Source organism: Haliotis rufescens, unplaced genomic scaffold (genome assembly GCF_023055435.1).
Source record: "Haliotis rufescens isolate VD_foot unplaced genomic scaffold, xgHalRufe1.0.p SCAF_77, whole genome shotgun sequence".
In the NCBI taxonomy this organism is placed as follows: Eukaryota; Metazoa; Mollusca; class Gastropoda; order Lepetellida; family Haliotidae; genus Haliotis; species Haliotis rufescens.
In genome coordinates this window covers 1,207,713-1,225,929 of record NW_025964369.1, presented here as the reverse complement: position 1 = coordinate 1,225,929, position 18,217 = coordinate 1,207,713, and the positions used below count along the sequence as shown (strand labels likewise).

Sequence of the window (18,217 nt, the reverse complement as noted above, 5' to 3'; positions counted from 1 at the left end):
ATCGGGGCGAACCGGGATTCGAACCCACAATCATAGGTTTCTGGCGTGCCCAAGGGACGCAACTCTGCACAGCGAATCGCGGCGCCTTAGACGACTGGGCCACCCGTGCCCCCTGTTTTAAGAAAGATTTATGATCATGGTTACAACAATCACGGCCTTAGTTAAGATTTCTAAACATTTGAAAATGTGGAGGAAATTTCCAAATTCCACGCATCAGTGACCAAAATTATGTCTGATGCAATTCCCTAAATGTGCCGGTTTTTTACAGGTATACAATTTGACTTGCCTTTGCATGTGTTTGTGACGGGTACCACCGGATAAGTAGGATACGCTCACCTTTTCGCGAACACATGGCGTCATCACAATCTGATAGTGATTCATAAACACATGCTAATGATATATTAGGAATCGTACAATCGACTCTGCTTTATGCAGAGATTTCTATTGAATATGGAAAGGGTTTTGTCGCTTTATTTGATCCTAATCAGTGGATTGTATCGTTCACTAAAAATCACCTTCTCGGAATACATACGCAAGATGGTAGTTGCCGGGCAACAGAATGTTACACTTAAAATTATGGTTTTAACGGTGAACTGTGAAAAGGCGATGCCTGTGTTCCTTCAGACGTCATGTGAACGTCACCTGTTATGTTTTGTTTGTTTGTTGTTTGTTTGTTGTTTAACGCCGCACTCAGCAATATACCAGCTATATGATGGCGGTGTTTAAATAATCGAGTCTGGACCAGACAAACCAGTGGTTGACATCATGAGCATCGATCAACGCAATTTGGATACGATGAACATGCATCAACCAAGTCAGCGAGCCTGACCACCCGATCCCGTTAGTGGCCTCTTACAATAAGCAAAGTCGCCTTTTACGGCAAGCATGGGTTGCTGAAGACCTATGCTACCCCGGATCTTCACGGGTCTCACATGTTATGTGATACTCATTGATATGATGCATGTAATAACGCCAATGATACCCGTATCAAAATACATCACATTGTCAGCCAACATCAACATGGGTGTATACCTCCTTTGCCCGGCAGTGTATATTAATGTTAGTTTTACGACATGTAGTCGCAATCAAGGCGTTTAAGTAACACAGGATAACATGTTGGGGCGTACGGTATGATGCATATGCAGACGTTTTGACTTGTCACTGAATTACTGGAGTGTTTATGAGTTGAAAAACGTGATATGTAAACCGCTGAACGCTAATCACTGAACTTCCGACAGTCTGCGCTTCTTGTCAAATAGAGTCACGTTTTTCACTGACCCAAATCTACCAGGCGGATGTATACTAAAAAATGGGTAAGACTGTGGAGATGTATAATGCAGATCATGTACAGCACGTAGAACATGAGTAGAGCGTATATGAGATAATGTGAAGCACGTACAGTATGAGGAGAGAGTATATGAGATAATGTGAAGCACGTACAGTATGAGTAGAGCGTATATGAGATAATGTGAAGCACGTACAGTATGAGGAGAGAGTAAATGAGATAATGTGAAGCACGTACAGTATGGGGAGAGAGTATATGAGATAATGTGAAGCACGTACAGTATGAGTAGAGCGTATATGAGATAATGTGAAGCACGTACAGTATGAGGAGAGAGTATATGAGATAATGTGAAGCACGTACAGTATGAGGAGAAAGTATATGAGATAGTGTGAAGCACGCACAGTATGAGGAGAGCGTATATGAGATAATGTGAAGCACGTTCAGTATTTTAGGAGAGAGTATATGAGATAATGTGAAGCACGTACAGTATGAGGAGAGAGTATATGAGATAATGTGAAGCACGTACAGTATGAGGAGAGAGTATAATAGATAATGTGAAGCACGTACAGTATGAGGAGAGAGTATATGAGATAATGTGAAGCACGTACAGTATGAGGAGATAGTATAATAGATAATGTGAAGCATGTAGTGTATGAGAGAGAGCGTAGATGAGATAATGTAGAGCACGTAGTGTATGAGAGAGAGCGGAGATGAGATAATGTAGAGCACGTAGTGTATGAGAGAGAGCGTAGATGAGATAATGTAGAGCACGTAGTGTATGAGAGAGAGCGTAGATGAGATAATGTAGAGCACGTAGTGTATGAGAGAGAGAGAGTATATGAGATAATGTGAAGCACGTACAGTATGAGGAGAAAGTATATGAGAATATGTGAAGCACGTACAGTATGAGGAGAGAGTATATGAGATAATGTGAAGCACGTACAGTATGAGGAGAAAGTATATGAGATAGTGTGAAGCACGTACATTATGAGGAGAGAGTATATGAGATAATGTGAAGCACGTACAGTATGAGAGTAGAGTAGATGAGATAATGTAGAGCACGTAGTGTATGAGAGAGAGAGTATATGAGATAATGTGAAGCACGTACAGTATGAGGAGAAAGTATATGAGATAATGTGAAGCACGTACAGTATGAGGAGAAAGTATATGAGAAAATGTGAAGCACGTACAGTATGAGGAGAGAGTATATGAGATAATGTGAAGCACGCACAGTATGAGGAGAGCGTATATGAGATAATGTGAAGCACGTACAGTATGAGGAGAGAGTATATGAGATAATGTGAAGCACGTACAGTATGAGAGTAGAGTAGATGAGATAATGTGAAGCACGTACAGTATGAGGAGAGAGTATATGAGATAATGTGAAGCACGTACAGTATGAGGAGAGAGTATATGAGATAATGTGAAGCACGTACAGTATGAGAGTAGAGTAGATGAGATAACGTAGAGCACGTAGGGTATGTTGAGAGGCCTAGATGAGATAATGTAGAACACGTAGAGTATGAGGAGAGGCCTAGATGAGATAATGTAGAACACGTAGAGTATGAGGAGAGGCCTAGATGAGATAATGTAGAGCACGTAGGGTATTTTGAGAGGCCTAGATGAGATAATGTAGAACACGTAGAGTATGAGGAGAAGCCTAGATGAGATAATGTAGAACACGTAGAGTAGGAGGAGAGAGTAGATGAGGTAATGTAGAACACGTAGAGTATGAGGAGAGGCCTAGATGAGATAATGTAGAACACGTAGGGTATGAGGAGAGGCCTAGATGAGATAATGTAGAACACGTAGGGTATGTTGAGAGGCCTAGATGAGATAATGTAGAACACGTAGAGTATGAGGAGAAGCCTAGATGAGATAATGTAGAACATGTAGAGTAGGAGGAGAGAGTAGATGAGATAATGTAGAGCACGTAGAGAATGAGGAGAGGCCTAGATGAAATAAAGTTCAGCACTTAGAGTCTGAGGAGAGAGCGTGGATGAGATTTGTTCAGAATGACCAATGAATGCCTGGCTCAGAATCAACCGCAACAAGAGTGAGTGAATGTGGTTTTACGCCGCTTTAAGCAATATTCCAGCAATATCACGCTTCACACATTATACCATATTAGGAATCGAACCCGATGTATTCGGTGTGACGATCGAACGCTTTTCCCACTAGGCTACCCCGCCGTCCCTTTAATTCCACTGTGAGAAGAAATAACATGCAGAGGTATTTTGTTGCAATCTTCTCAAACAAGAAAACAAGAACATAATGGTTCCAGGGCCAAGAGTTATGTTCTGCCTTATGTCCTCACAGATAACTTAGAGAGCCTTTCTACTGACAGCATAATACCTTGACGTACAACACTGAACATACTCTTCTTAAACGTAACACATAATAACCCATTAATGTCCGTCACAGTAAATCATAATTATGATTACGACACGTCAAGCACTGTAGCGACAAGGAATTCCATACGAATAGATGTTTAATAATGATAACTTACCGTACAGTTGAGGCGCTTAGAAGAAATATTTGCCAAACAAACTATTAACATGTGAATGCGTGAGTACGTTGGGTTCAACTCCGCTGTGGCCAGTATTCCAGTTATATCACAGCGTGTCAGTTTGATGGGGAAAATGATGCAGGTCTTTCGTAACGCCTACGAGTATGGTGCTAACAAACCTGGATTCGAACCACGATCATGGGTTTCTGATGTACCCAAAGAATGCAACTCTGCTCAGCGAATTGCGACGCCCTAGATTCGGCCACTTGTTTTTGGTTGTTGGTTTGTTGTTTAACGCCGCACTCAGCAATATTCCAGCTATATGACGGCGGTCTGTAAATAATCGAGTCTGGACCAGACAATCCAGTAATTAAGATCATGAGCATCGATCCACGAAATTGGGATCGATGACATGTATCAACCAGGTAAACGAGCCTGACCACCCGATACCGTTAGTCGCCTTTACGACAAGCATAGTCGCCTTTTACGGCAAGTATGGGTTGCTGAAGACCTATTCTACCCTGGAATCTTCACGGCTCTGGGCCACCTGGGCCCCTATATATACTGACTGAAAGTAGTAACGGAAAGGTTCCAAATGAAGAAATTTATTTGATATGTACCCCGGATAAAAACAAAAGTTTCTCGATAGTGTTGTGAACTGTAAATACAGTAAACGCTTTTATTCCAAAGCTTTCATAAACATCCTTACAAAGGGCAATATATTGCCGGATCCAGCAACAGTACCACCAAATCCCTGTCTCAAAGATTAAAGATTATCAGTAATACAATCAAGGGAGGGCGTTCAATGTATTCACAGAGGGTATTTGAGACAAGTGGAATTAATACCATGTGGATTGTCAAAACGTCAAATGATTTGCTTGAATTTTCGCAATCTCAGTAGAGAACTGAGTTCAAAGATGTCAACACATTAAACTTTGTACACCCAACACGACACACTTCAGGAACAATTAATTCCTTGATCCTTGGGTCATCTGTCACTCAACTATGGTGACCATAGATATAGTTACATCACTATCTTCAAAGGCCGAGACAATTTGTCAAGAATGATTGGTTGGTTGTTTTTTTTTGTTTAACGGCGGTCTGTGAATAATCGAGTCTGGACCAGACAGTCCAGTCATTGACATCATGAGCATTGATCAACGCAATTGGGATCGATGACATGTATCAACCAAGTCAGCGAGCCTGACAAGCCGACCCGTTAGTCGCCTTTTACGACAAGCATAGTCGCCTTTTACGACAAGCATGGGTTGCTGAAGACCTATTCTACCCGGATCTTCACGGGTCGTCAAGAATGGAAGCAAATACCATTTGAAATATGTAAAATGATCGACTTAATTATTGATAAAATATGTGTGAAGTCGGGGAAAAAGACATGTTGTCGCTTATTTTGTTACAGCTGTTGTGATACGAGATATGTCTTCGAACAAGCACTAATTGCTTTAGCATCTGAAAAAAATGGGCCTTTGGTTGGTTGTAGAATAGGAATCATCAACGCTGTATTGCTGATCGATAGAGGAATTTGAAGAGGATCGGATAGTCATTCTCGGGGACATGGTTGACTGCGTTCCATCGTATTTGACAGCGTGGGACGTTACGACTCATATCAATCACTGATTATTTTAAGGCTGTTCTGTGGCGGTGGGGTAGCCTAGTGGTTAAAGCGTTCGCTCGTCACGCCGAAGACCCGGTTTCGATGCCCCACATGGGTACAATGTGTGAAGCCCATTTCTGGTGTCCCCCGGTCGTGATATTGCTGGAATATTGCTAAAAGCGGTGTAAAAACCATACTCACTCACTCACTTTACGCCCTGACTAACATACATTTGTGGGAAAAGTGAGTGAGTGAGTGAGTGAGTTGGGTTTAACGCCGCTTTTAACAGCATTCCAGTTATATCACGGCGTGTCAGCTTAATGTGGGAGGAATGCCATGCATGTCTCAGACGTTTACCACTTCGGTGAAACCCACGAGCACGGGTATAGTGCTGACAAACCTAGAAACATAATCGGGGCGAACCGGGATTCGAACCCACAATCAAAGGTTTCTGGCGTGCCCAAGGGACGCAACTCTGCACAGCGAATCGCGGCGCCTTAGACGACTGGGCCATCCGTGCCCCCTTGTGGGAAAAGCACAAACATAATCGATGATAGTATTGTGTTTTGACATGCATTTTTTTCTCCTGTTCTGACATAGACCACAATGCATTCCTGACATATATGCACCGTGAAATAAATTAACTACATATGCCGTATACAATAGCAATTTATTAAGAATCGTAACCCTGTATTTGTTTTCTGACACATTTGATATTGTTTACCTTGTGACGTACTCCTACTGAAAAACCTGATGCCGAAATCAGTTGTGACATATTGTCTGTTAATTCCATGATAATAGTTATGACAATTGTCGCCACTGTTACTTCCGATGCTGTGACATGACTCAGTTTTGCGGCCATCTGAAGTAACAGTCAGTGTTGTTGTGTAACCTTACATCCGTTATCAGTGTTATCTAAGACATATATTTAAAAGGACCCGTGAAGATCCAGGTTAGAACAGGTCTTCAGCAATACAAAGCCATGCTTGTCTTAAGAGGCGACTAACGGGATCGGGTGGTCAGGCTCCCTAACTTGGTTAAAGCATGTCATCGTATCCCAATTGCGTGGATCGATGGTCATGATATCAATCACTGGATTGTTTGGTCCAGACTCGATTATGTACAGACCGTCGTAACATGGCTGGAATATTGCTGAGTGCGGTGTTAAACAACAAACACACAAACATTTATCCAAATGGGATTGATGTCTTATATAGATTTTTTTTTAACACTTAATTACTTTTTATGCAAATAGTTCGTGTGGCGGGTGTTACCGGAAAGGCAGAACATACTTATCCTTATTGCGAACACCTGGTGTCATCACTGATTTTCAGTGATCCATTCATGTGTTTTTCACCGCTATTTTCCTTTTACGCCCAATGGTATATGTTTTGGCGGATAATCGAGGCTGGGTATACTCGGGCGTTGCCTTGTATATTTAGTTACACAGGTGACACGTTGTATTGTTATTGATGACCTGTCTTACCAATATATCTTATATAATAACAATAGGTTATAAATATCACTAACGTTGATGAAACAGGTTCGCTTCATACATGAGTGAGTGAGCGCGTTGGGTTTAACGCCGCTTTTAACAGTATTCCAGTTATATCATGGCGTGTCAGCCTAATGTGGGAGGAAAGCCCGAAGTGATGCAGGTCTCAGACGTTTACGACTTCGGTGAAACCCACGAGCACGGGTATGGAGCTGACAAACCTAGAAACATAATCGGGGACAACCGGGATTCGACCCCACAATCATAGCATTCTGGCGTGTCCAAGGGATACCACTCTGCACAGCGAATAACGGCGCCTTAGAGGGTCATACATGACCCTTTGTCGGACAAACCTGGCCTTAAGCATTGTTTTACTGACGAGGTCGTAATGCGGACAGAGTTAGGTTGGTTGCAGTGACAGGGATGACCCTTTGTTACTCGTAGTTACTGGATAGCCCTGTGGTTCTGTCAGGGATGAGGGTGGGATGGGGGGTGGTGGGTGTGGTTCGGTTGGCCCATTCATCTTAGGGACTCCAGATTCGCCGGTAAGGGAATGACCCATGCCGTCGGAGCCAGCCAATCGACTCGGTCACTTATTGTTACCAATTGAGCTTCATTTTATCTAGCTCTTACGAAATTTATACTGGTATCACTTTTATGAACTGTTATATGTATCTATATAAATATTTGTTGTCAGGTGAGACTCAAATAAACAATCTGTCTGTCTGTCTTGTATGGCGGGCGAGCATACCATGGTTGAGTGGTTGAGTGAGTGAATGAGTGAGGTGAATGGGCGAGTTGGGTCACTATCAACAGTATTTCAGTTATAGCACTGTATATTAGTGTAGGGTAATGGGGGCACCTACAATTCCCTACCCTGCATCCTTGCGGGGATGTCGTTATCCGCAACACTGAATAATATCTCAGGATGTGAAAAACAGTTTATCGCCGTCATTTAACGACATGGGTCACGTAACAGGCTTAACATTAATAACACCCTTGTTACATAAAGCGCCCTTTGTAATGCAACAGAGGGAACATTGCTTCACGTACATTGTCAAGACCATCTATCAGTTCTGTGGTGTAATACGTTCTGGAATTCAACGGTGATGCTTTCATATTTATTTATTTATTTATATATTATTTATTTATTTAATTTTAATTTATTTTATTTATTTAGCTAGTTATTTAGTTTATTTTTTATTTATTTTTTTATTTTATTTTTTTATTTATTTAATTTTTTATATATTTTTTTTATTTATTCATTCATTCATTCATTCATTCATTCATTCATTCATTCATTCATTCATTCATTCATTCATTCATTCATTGTTATATAATAATTCTGACCGGAATGACGTAATAGGTTCTGTTGTTACTATATCCATTGATGTTCTCCATAAGACACATATGGTACCAAATTTGGCAACACAACCCGGGTCCTCGTTGTACCAAGCCAATGCTTTAACCACAATACCAACTAACCCGTATTTTGCTCCCACTACGCAAAACACAAAACTGGTTGCCATGAATATTGAAATATGCCCAAATATGTTCGTTGTTGACATTTCTATGCATGTAAGTAACATATTGTTCCTGCTATTGCAAATGCAAACAGCAACAACGCTCAAGACCTTTATTTGTTCTAATGGTAACTATATATAGATGTTAGAGCGCAGAACAATTGTAAGAAAACTTAAGAAGTAAAAGCCTTTTGAATCTTGGACCGAATCCGGTCACTCACTCGGCCAAAACCCAGCCAGTGCAACCAACATGGTTGGTGCCCCTTGCTCTATCAGCAGAATGTACATCCTGTCCGTACCATTTTTGGAAGAGGGAAACTAGAGAGCTCGCCAAAGTCATCCAAGTTAACTTAGACCAGCGTGCGTACACTGAAGAAGGGGAAATCTACAAGCTCGCGTCTGATTGCACATCGTGTAGGTGCCAGCTTCAAACGAAGACCAAGGTCACCATCCAATAGGAAAAGACAATCGTGATCTTCACACAACTTTTCACGCAAGAGATCGACAAGGAATGTTATTGTCCACGTTATGGCTGTTTGTGCCACGAAATCAGTAGTCCTCCTTCGACGAGGTTTATCAAAACTGCTCATTCATAAACAGCCACAAAGTCGAGGTGTCTGTCCAAATAGTTTGAACTGACCACACATAGGCGGATCCAGCGGGTTGGGGAGGTCCAGCCCTATTCCCCTTCTTTTGAAAACAAATCCAGTATGTTGTAGGCAGTGAAATTATCTGAGAGAGGAATTTAATATTTTGCCCCCCCTTTTAAAATTGCTGGATCGGCCCTTGATTCACTTCGTCACACCATGCTTCACCTGTTACATTAGGTGAGGTGAGGTGAAGTGAGGTGAAATTGGGTTTAACGTCGCGTCCAAGATTATTGCACTTATATAGCGACGTGCATGCACGTGTGTGTGTGTGTGTGTGTGTGTGTGTGTGTGTGTGGCTGCTTGTACTAGTCCGGACTGATGCCGATTTATAGTGCTAGCTCACTGAGATACCATACCGCAGTTTAACATGAATACCCCACTCAGACACAGTATACTGACTCCGAGCCGTACAGTCCTTGTTTTAGCCCCTTAATGCCGATCGCCAGACAGGGTAACAACAAGTACCATCTTTTAACGTCTTTTCGTATGACGCGGTCGGGGATTGAACCCCGGACCTTCCGCTCTCCGGGCGGACGCTCTACCACTAGACCACGGAGGCGGTCTCCGGGCGGACGCTCTACCACTAGACCACGGAGGCGGTCTCCGGGCGGACGCTCTTCCACTAGACCACGGAGGCGGTCTCCGGGCGGCCGCTCTACCACTAGACCACGGAGGCGGTCACCTGTTACATTACATCAGACTGAAATTGGCAGCTGCGTCACGCTCATTGTGATACACGGCAAATGGATACAGCTCGATTATGTAATGCCTGTAGTTGTTGTTTGTTGTTTAACGCCGCACTCAGCAATATTCCAGCTATATGACGGCGGTCTGTAAATGATCGAGTCTGGACCAGACAATCCAGTGATTGACATCATGAGCATCGGTCCATGCAATTTGGATACGATGACATGCATCAACCAAGTCAGCGAGCCTGACCACCCGATCCCATTAGTCGCCTCTCACGACAAGCCTTGTCGCATGGGTTGCTGAAGACCTATTCTACCCCGGATCTTCACGGGTCACAATGCCTGTAGTAGATCTATTGATAACTATTATAGCATTATAGCAAAGCAAATGTGATGCCTGTGGCGATGTTTTGGGTTTAATAAAGTGTTACTCTCGAACAAAGCCCGTTCTTGGTTCCAGCATGAACTTTCATCCGTGACCTTGACGAGGTCACGGTTATCCAATCAAAAGGTATAAGACAAGGTCAAGCTTGTACGACACACGATTGACGTACGGATTTATTTAGTATCGTATCACCTGCCTCTTCACCCCGCGCCGTTGGTAATGAATTATGAAAGCGTCAAGCTTAGAAGAGATGACATTTAAGTTGTTTTACCTATTGACATGAATATCGAAAATGGTTCACTTGTACAAAACGATCTTAGCGCTAAGTCAATCGTAACCCCAATACTTTAACCCAGGCGTACGATAGTCCTAGCCCTGAGATCGCTTTATGCCAGTGGCCATATATATTCTTCATTAATGCAGCGTGTCATCGTATATTGCTTTTGTTGTTGTTGTTGTTGGTTTGTTGTTTTACGCCGCACTCAGCAATATTCCAGCTATATGACGGCGGTCTGTAAATAATCGACTCTGGACCAGACAATCCAGTAATTAATATCATGAGCATCGATCCACGCAATTTGGATCGATGACATGCATCAACCAAGTCAGCGAGCCTGACCACCCGATCCCGTTAGTCGCCTTTTACGACAAGCATTGTCACCTTTTACGGCAAGCATGGGTTGCTGAAGACCTATTCTACCCTGGAAATATTGCTTTTGAATCATACAACGTAACAATGTTTAATTATAGCATTGAGAATCGCTAATATACACATGGGTAAATGTCATAAAGTTATTACTGTCGGTAATTCAATCATTGTGTGTAATATTCGGAAATGGCTGATTCATTTCAGTGTCAGGAAACGGTAGCAAAGACTCAACTCCCATCTGATTTCCCTGTCGATGAGGATGAGGGTGTATATTTCTAACTCTTACGATAACAAGGGAGACATGAGATGGAGACCACGTACCTGTTGTAGTAGTTGAGGACGTAGGTAGCGGCGTCGTCGTGGTACTCGGCATGGGGACGAACGGTTGTCGACTGGTAGGCCCCCGGGGATTGTACAGCGGCCTCAGGGGGATCTGCACCCCCCCGCTAGGGTCAGGCGGTGGGGCGGTAAAGTATTGCACCTGCCCAGGGTACCGGTTACGTGGGTATCTCTGCGGGTATCCTCTCGAGGGGGGCTGGTTACGCGGGGCGTACCCCCTTGGTGATTCTCCGGGGTACGCTCTCTGTGGGGGCCCTCTTTGGTAAGTTGGTGACGGGAAGCCCCTTGGGGGCTGTGGTCCTGGGTAGTTGCCAGAGGGCTGTGCACTTTGATAACTGCTGAGAGCTGGACCGTTTTGAGATGCTCTATTTTGATAATCCGGTTGGGGAGGCCCACCTCCTGGCTGGCTGTTTGGGTATCCATTTTGGGGTGGTGCATTTTGGGGTTGGTATGACCTTTGGGATGCAGCACCAGGTTGATATCCACCTTTTGGGGGTGGTCCGCCTTGATATCCGCTTGACGGCACTACACCTGTATATCCGCTTTGTGATGCCTGTGGTCCACCCTGATATCCACCTTGTGCTGGTGGTGGTCCACCCGGATAACCGCCTTGAGGTGGCGGTGGTCCACCCGGATATCCTCCTTGAGGTGGAGGTGGTTCACCCGGATATCCTCCTTGAGGTGGAGGTGGTCCACCCGGATATCCTCCTTGAGGTGGAGGTGGTCCACCCGGATATCCTCCTTGAGGTGGAGGTGGTCCACCCGGATATCCGCCTTGGGGTGGAGGTGGTCCACCCGGATATCCCCCTGAAGATGATCCATACCGAGATGGATTGCTCTGGTATGATGGGGGTGGAGCTCCGGGGTATCTCGACCCAGAACCATATGTTGAAGGGTAACCCCGTTGAGGAGTATTCGAGTTCTGACCCTGGTAACCGTATGGAGGGTTGTTATAGCTCGAGGGTTGGAGCATGGCGCCATATTGATGTATCAGGCACACAGCTGAAACATTGAAGCATTCATTTCAGTGTTATGTCTTTGTGATATCAGGGCGGTCGGGTAGCCTAGTGGTTAAAGAGTTCGCTCGTCACGCCGAAGACCTGGGTTTGATTCCCGACATGGGTACAATGTGTGAAGCCCATTTCTGGTGTCCCCCGCCGTGATATTGCTGGAATATTGCTAAAATCGGCGTAAAACCATACTCACTCACTCACTCACTCACTCTTTGTGATACCATTGTGTAGGGGGTTCAAGATGAGTGTGTGAGTTGGGTTTAAAGCGCTTTTTTTAGTATTTCACTCATATCGGTCAGCCCAGTGTGGGAGGGAGTCCTGCAATAATGCAAAACCTAGAGTGAGTGAGTGAGTATGGTTTTACGCCGATTTTAGCAATATTCCAGCAATATCACGGCGGGGGACACCAGAAATGGGCTTCACACATTGTACCCATGTCGGTAATCGATCCCGGGTCTTCGGCGTGACGAGCGAACGCTTTAACCACTAGACTACCCGTCTGCCCCATAACAAACCTTGAAACGTAATCAGGAAGAAAATGGGATTTGAACCACAACTGTTACGTCTATGGGAAGCAACTCTGCAGAGTGCAAAGCGACGTCTTTAACGACTAGACTACACGTGACCTCTACTCCCACGTGACATTGTCACACACACACACACACACACACACACACACACACACACACACACACACACACACACACACACACACACACACATTCATACATACAGGCGTAGTACCGCACGTTCTGAAATTGTCCTTCAGCATGTCACTTAAATACGTTGCTTTTACTTGCTTTTACATTTGAATATGGTTTGGGTATTGGCATACGCACCAAGTACAAAATATTTTGTTCGAGATGCTCGAGTGGTTTCTGTTTGACAACGCATGATTGATATAGACGGATATATGTGCTAACAGACAATAGTTCGTTGTTGATGTCAATGAATAGAGCATAATGATGGATGGATGGATATAGTCAGTTTGGGTATATTGAGGGAAAATGGCGATTTTGCAATTTGTTATAAAAGCCCTATGGGCTTTAAACATGAACAAAGTTCGGAACAGTAAACAGGCAAAACATTGTTCAAATAAACATCGCTCCGGGAAAACATATTACAGTTGATGAATTTATATAAACATGTTCATGTTGAATATATATGACAATACATACAATTAATCTGTAACCGTAAGTTACAGCTAGTGGGCTCCGAGTTAAAGGAATGCGGTATCACAATTTCAATATTTTGTCCAATATGTATTACGTTATTATAACTACAATATTTTACTTTTAACAATAAAATCGTTGACTGATTTCAGAATTTTCATGTTGATTGCGTCCGTAAATGAAGAGTTGTCACATAAAACCTTTTTCGGGTTATATTCATGGGTCTAAAAATACATGTTGTTTCTAATGATTGCAAAGCGTCTTCAGGTATATGGAAATGATAACACATCTTGAACTAATAACGACATTTGAAAAAAATAAAAAATAAATAAAAAATAAATAAATAAATTTGGAGCCCAAGTGAATACAGTATGATTCTCATATTTGATTGCATTGTGGCACCAGTGGAATAAATGTGGGTGCATGACGTTGCAGTGTAGTTGCATAGCTGCAGCAAGGGAGCTACTGTATTTGCAATGTACATGTGACCATATCATTTATACATTTTACACAATACAGTGTTTCCAAAATGAAAATGTTCTAACACGTAATTTGAAAATGTTTTTTCAATACCTTCTTCTTCAATACGAGTGAGTGAGTGAGTGAGTATGGTTTTACACCGCTTTTAGCAATATTCCAGCAATATCACGGCGGTGGACACCAGAAATGGGCTTCACACATTGCACCCACGTCGGGAATCGAACCCGGGTCTTCGGCGTGACGAGCGAACGCTTTAACCACTAGGCTACCCGACCGCCCCTTCCTCAATGTGACGCAGATGATATTCATACGTGTAGAAAGTAGCACATGATGAAGCCATTACCTCACAAGCAAAGGTTATTTGAAGTGGAGCACGTGATTCTGAGCATACATCTTCAGATATGTCACGTTCCCTCGTCTGGCGTTAAAGTGGATAAGTTGTAGCAGTTTCCTAACCCCGTGAACTGCTGAACTCGTTTCCTAATAAACACATCAGGGTCAGAGCCATGTATCGGATTGACCTTCCTACTATTGCCCAAGACACAAATCATCCTCAGAAGACAACTGCGCGTGACAAAAGGACAACAGGTCAAAATGGAGAATATGGAAACATCAGATGTATACTTGATGATATTAATTTTAACATGGTGTGTATTTCACGAAAAGGTATTTGGGTACCATAATGGTGTTACCTTCTCTACGCGAGTCTTATAATAATCATTGGTTCCATTGCAAAGAGATTTTGTCTTGTCAAACAACATGTTGATCTCATCAAGTGATGTGACAAGATTGAGCCACGAGTGAAATTGTCATGATCAGCTTAACATGTTATTTAGGTCAAGAATATTATATTAATTTACGGATTGTGGAAGGGGGACATTTGGTATGTAGGTCGAAATGAAAAGTATTGAACATGATTTCTTTAAGCATCTTGTAGTTTGTTTGGGTCTGGGCTGGTATTGGTCCTTATAAATATTGTAAAGACTTGAAATCTTTGATAGGCATTAAGAAGAATGTATGATACGTTTTGTATTGATAACTTTTATTCTTGTAATGACGTGTCATGGTTACTTCTTGCCCTTCCTTTGAATGAAGAGTATATATATATAATACATAAATGATAATATGTTTACCCCAGGTGGGATTAATGAACAAAGATCACAATAGCACGAGCATTCCAGTAGGATTAGCTGGAGAGAAACCAATTAAATACAATGAGTGAGTGAGATGGGTTTGACGCCACTTTTAACATTATTTCAGTTATATCACGCCGTGTCAGCTTAATGTGGGAGGAAAGCCATGCAGGTCTCAGACGTTTGTCACTTCGGTGAAACCCACGAGCACGGGTATGGTGATCACAAACTTGGCGTGCGAATCGCGGCGCCTTAGACGACTGGGCCACCCGTGCCCCCTTAAATACATTGAAGGTATAGTGGTGGGAGTGGGTGTAAGCTGACTGTGGTAGCACTAAGAATAGGACAATCAAGAAGTGCATTGCATTTTAATGACAGGATTAAAGCGCAGTAGGGTACAGCCTGGGAGGGTAGATGCCTCCGTCACTGTTCTTTCTTTGAAGTAGCCCTGAAACGTCGTAACAAATAATAAAGAAATTGTTATCATTAAAAAAATCATACATTCATAATTCGTTGGATTAAATGGTTAGTCTGATATAATCCCTTGCATTATATGTATTGTCAAAGCGATCTTTACCCCAGGCTGGAATAGCCTTGTAATTCTCATTCTATTATACACCAGGGCCCACTTGCACAAAGCGATCTTAGCGCTAAGATGATCGCAACTCCCATACTTTAACATAGGCTTACAATAGTCGTAGTGCTAAGATTGCCTTGTGCAAGTGGTCCCTCGTGTATTAGGATGTTAAGAAAATGTGTCTGTATACACCATGCCATAGTTGTTTGAGGTATATGATAGGAGTTTCCTTTATTCAATCCTACTCAAAACACTGGAACCTATTTAGAAACCACAGTACGTTTGTCTCATAAATAAATTGGGATAGTTCTAGATTTGATTAAGAACAATAATAATTGCATTATTATGTGAGTAATAATGTAGGATAGCCTACATTGTCAACATTCATTGACATATGTAGGCGCGGGGCAAAATACAGTACACAACTACGTTAGATGGTGATTTGTTTATACAAGTATCATAGGCCTTAAGTTTTGTGTTTCGGGGACTGTTTTCAGCCTTGTAACTGTTTGTTCAAATCCAGTTTCCAGTGTGTACTTTCTTGGGCACGCCAGGAACGTACGGTTGTGGGTTCGAATCCCGGTTCGCTCCGATAATGTTTCTAGTTTTATAACCGTAACCGTGGGTTTTCCAAAAAGTGATAAACGTCTGAAACCTGCATCAAGTCCAGCTTTCCTCCCACATCAAGCTGACATGCCGTGATATAACTGGAATAGTGTTCAAACAATTGCGGCGTTAAACCCAACTCACTCACTCACTCACTCACTCACTCACTCACTCACTCACTCACTCAAAAGCGAGGAGTCAGGGATTTTAAAAGCTGAAAGTTCGCGTTCGCCATGGTGTACGATACCGTCACTGTCGTAACAGTCGACTAATTAGCAAATGGTGTTCATGCTCGTTCAGTTGGCCATATTCCCGAGGCAAGGGAGTTGACTGACTGTGAAAATCCAGTTTACACCCTTGACCAGCTAGGCTTGAGTTTCTGGGCTCGATCGTAGCGCCACAAGTGGCTATTACGAGTTATGTCTCTTCTATCTACCTTCTATGTCCCTCCTATTGACCAATCAGATTCCACCTCTCATTACTTCGCGAAGTGCATCAAATCACGTGAGTACCTTGATCATAAACATGAAAAGATTTGGAAAATATCAGTTGACACTAAGTTGACGATACACATGCTTTCTAAATCCTGCAATCGACCGAATTCTGCACGGCAGTTTACGAACCGGGTGTCGATTTCGTTACGCGATTTTGACTTGACTTAAAGACTCGTTAGTCCAGCCAACATATAACTCCATAATCCCAGCCTTAGTTCCACAAGGGCGGAAACTGGACTTATATTGAATCAGTTAACTCCCTTTCCTCGGGAAGATGGCAGTTGGCTAATTGCGTAATCACTGGTTGGGATGATCCAGCCACACTATTTCTATATACAAATAGCTACTGTTGACGAGGTCAATATGTTAAGAAAAGCACCGAGACCCCGACCCCTGGGGTGGTCTGACAGGACCGAGGCCGCAGGCTATATAGTGTATTGATTTATCTCTCTCTGCGACAATATACAACAAATCACTGTTGACAAAATCAGTACGCGGCGACAAGGACCGGAGCACCCGAGGACCCGAGGACCGGAGGACCCGACCCCTGTGCTTGTTTTTTGTATATTGCCCTCATCGAGAGTTATCATTTCTTTGCTTATTCCGAAATTCACTTTATATTTTATTAAACCTTTAAACTATCATTTTTTCATTACAGTAACGTAGCTGCGAACCGTGCAATGTCATTACCAGACGCCATCTTGTTTTCTAGAAGACGAGCCAATAATTATCAATTGACAGGTCTATACTGGTCTTGTGACGAGGTCTGTGTCAGTCAGTGATTTTGGGGTCAATATTGAAATGTATTGTCTCGTCACGTGGTACGGATTAACCAATGGAATTGCAACATTTTTAATAGAGATACAACAACACCTAATAAACCTTGACTACAATTGACTGCGCTGTTAAACAATATTCAGTTTATTACCTGTGTTTCACTTGACCCAAATCTAATCCACTTAAATCTGAAGTCATATGAAAATGAATCTAACAGTGTATGAACATAGTGTGGTGTTAAAGTACGAAAGATGTTGGCTATAAATAGTGAAATTTGGCATCTGAAGCATTAATCAAGAAATGGGGTTAACCCCGTGCTCCTTGCAGACGCCCTATGTAGATTAACTTATATATAAGTAATAAATCACAACTTGCACGGACTTCATGTGGAATTTTCCGAAGCAGTGTCTGAAACTCATCAGAGAAAACAAACGAGGGTGCCGTTGTACAAAGCGATCTTAACGCAAAGGTGATCGTTACTCCCATGACAATTTTCGACAATTTTACGATTTCATAATACTAATACTAAACTATCCACTAACTTTTTCCTTTTTATTTTCATTGTTAAAGTAATAAGAAAATGATGACAAAAAAGAATTTTAAATACTATGTATCATCATATATTTCCAGATAACAGTGGCTTTTCGCTCAATAACAGTGACTGAGTGAGTATGGTTTTACGCCGCTTTTAGCAATATTCTAGCAATATCACGGCGGGGGACACCACAAATGGGCTTCACACATTGTACCCATGTCGGGAATCGAACCCGGGTCTTCGGCGTGACGGGCGAACGCTTTAACCACTAGGCTACCCGACCGCCCCGCTCAA

General features: G+C 42.7%; 1 protein-coding gene across 1 annotated transcript in view; it reads right to left on the bottom strand.

Moving 5' to 3' along the window:
• LOC124111667 (basic proline-rich protein-like) overlaps positions 1–18,217 on the bottom strand; it is a 57,465-nt gene that overhangs the window by 23,035 nt on the left and 16,213 nt on the right. The window contains exon 2 of the mRNA XM_046471426.2: positions 11,119–12,138. Within this exon, the coding sequence (XP_046327382.2) occupies positions 11,119–12,138 (1,020 nt within the window). The remainder of the gene's footprint in view (positions 1–11,118; positions 12,139–18,217) is intronic.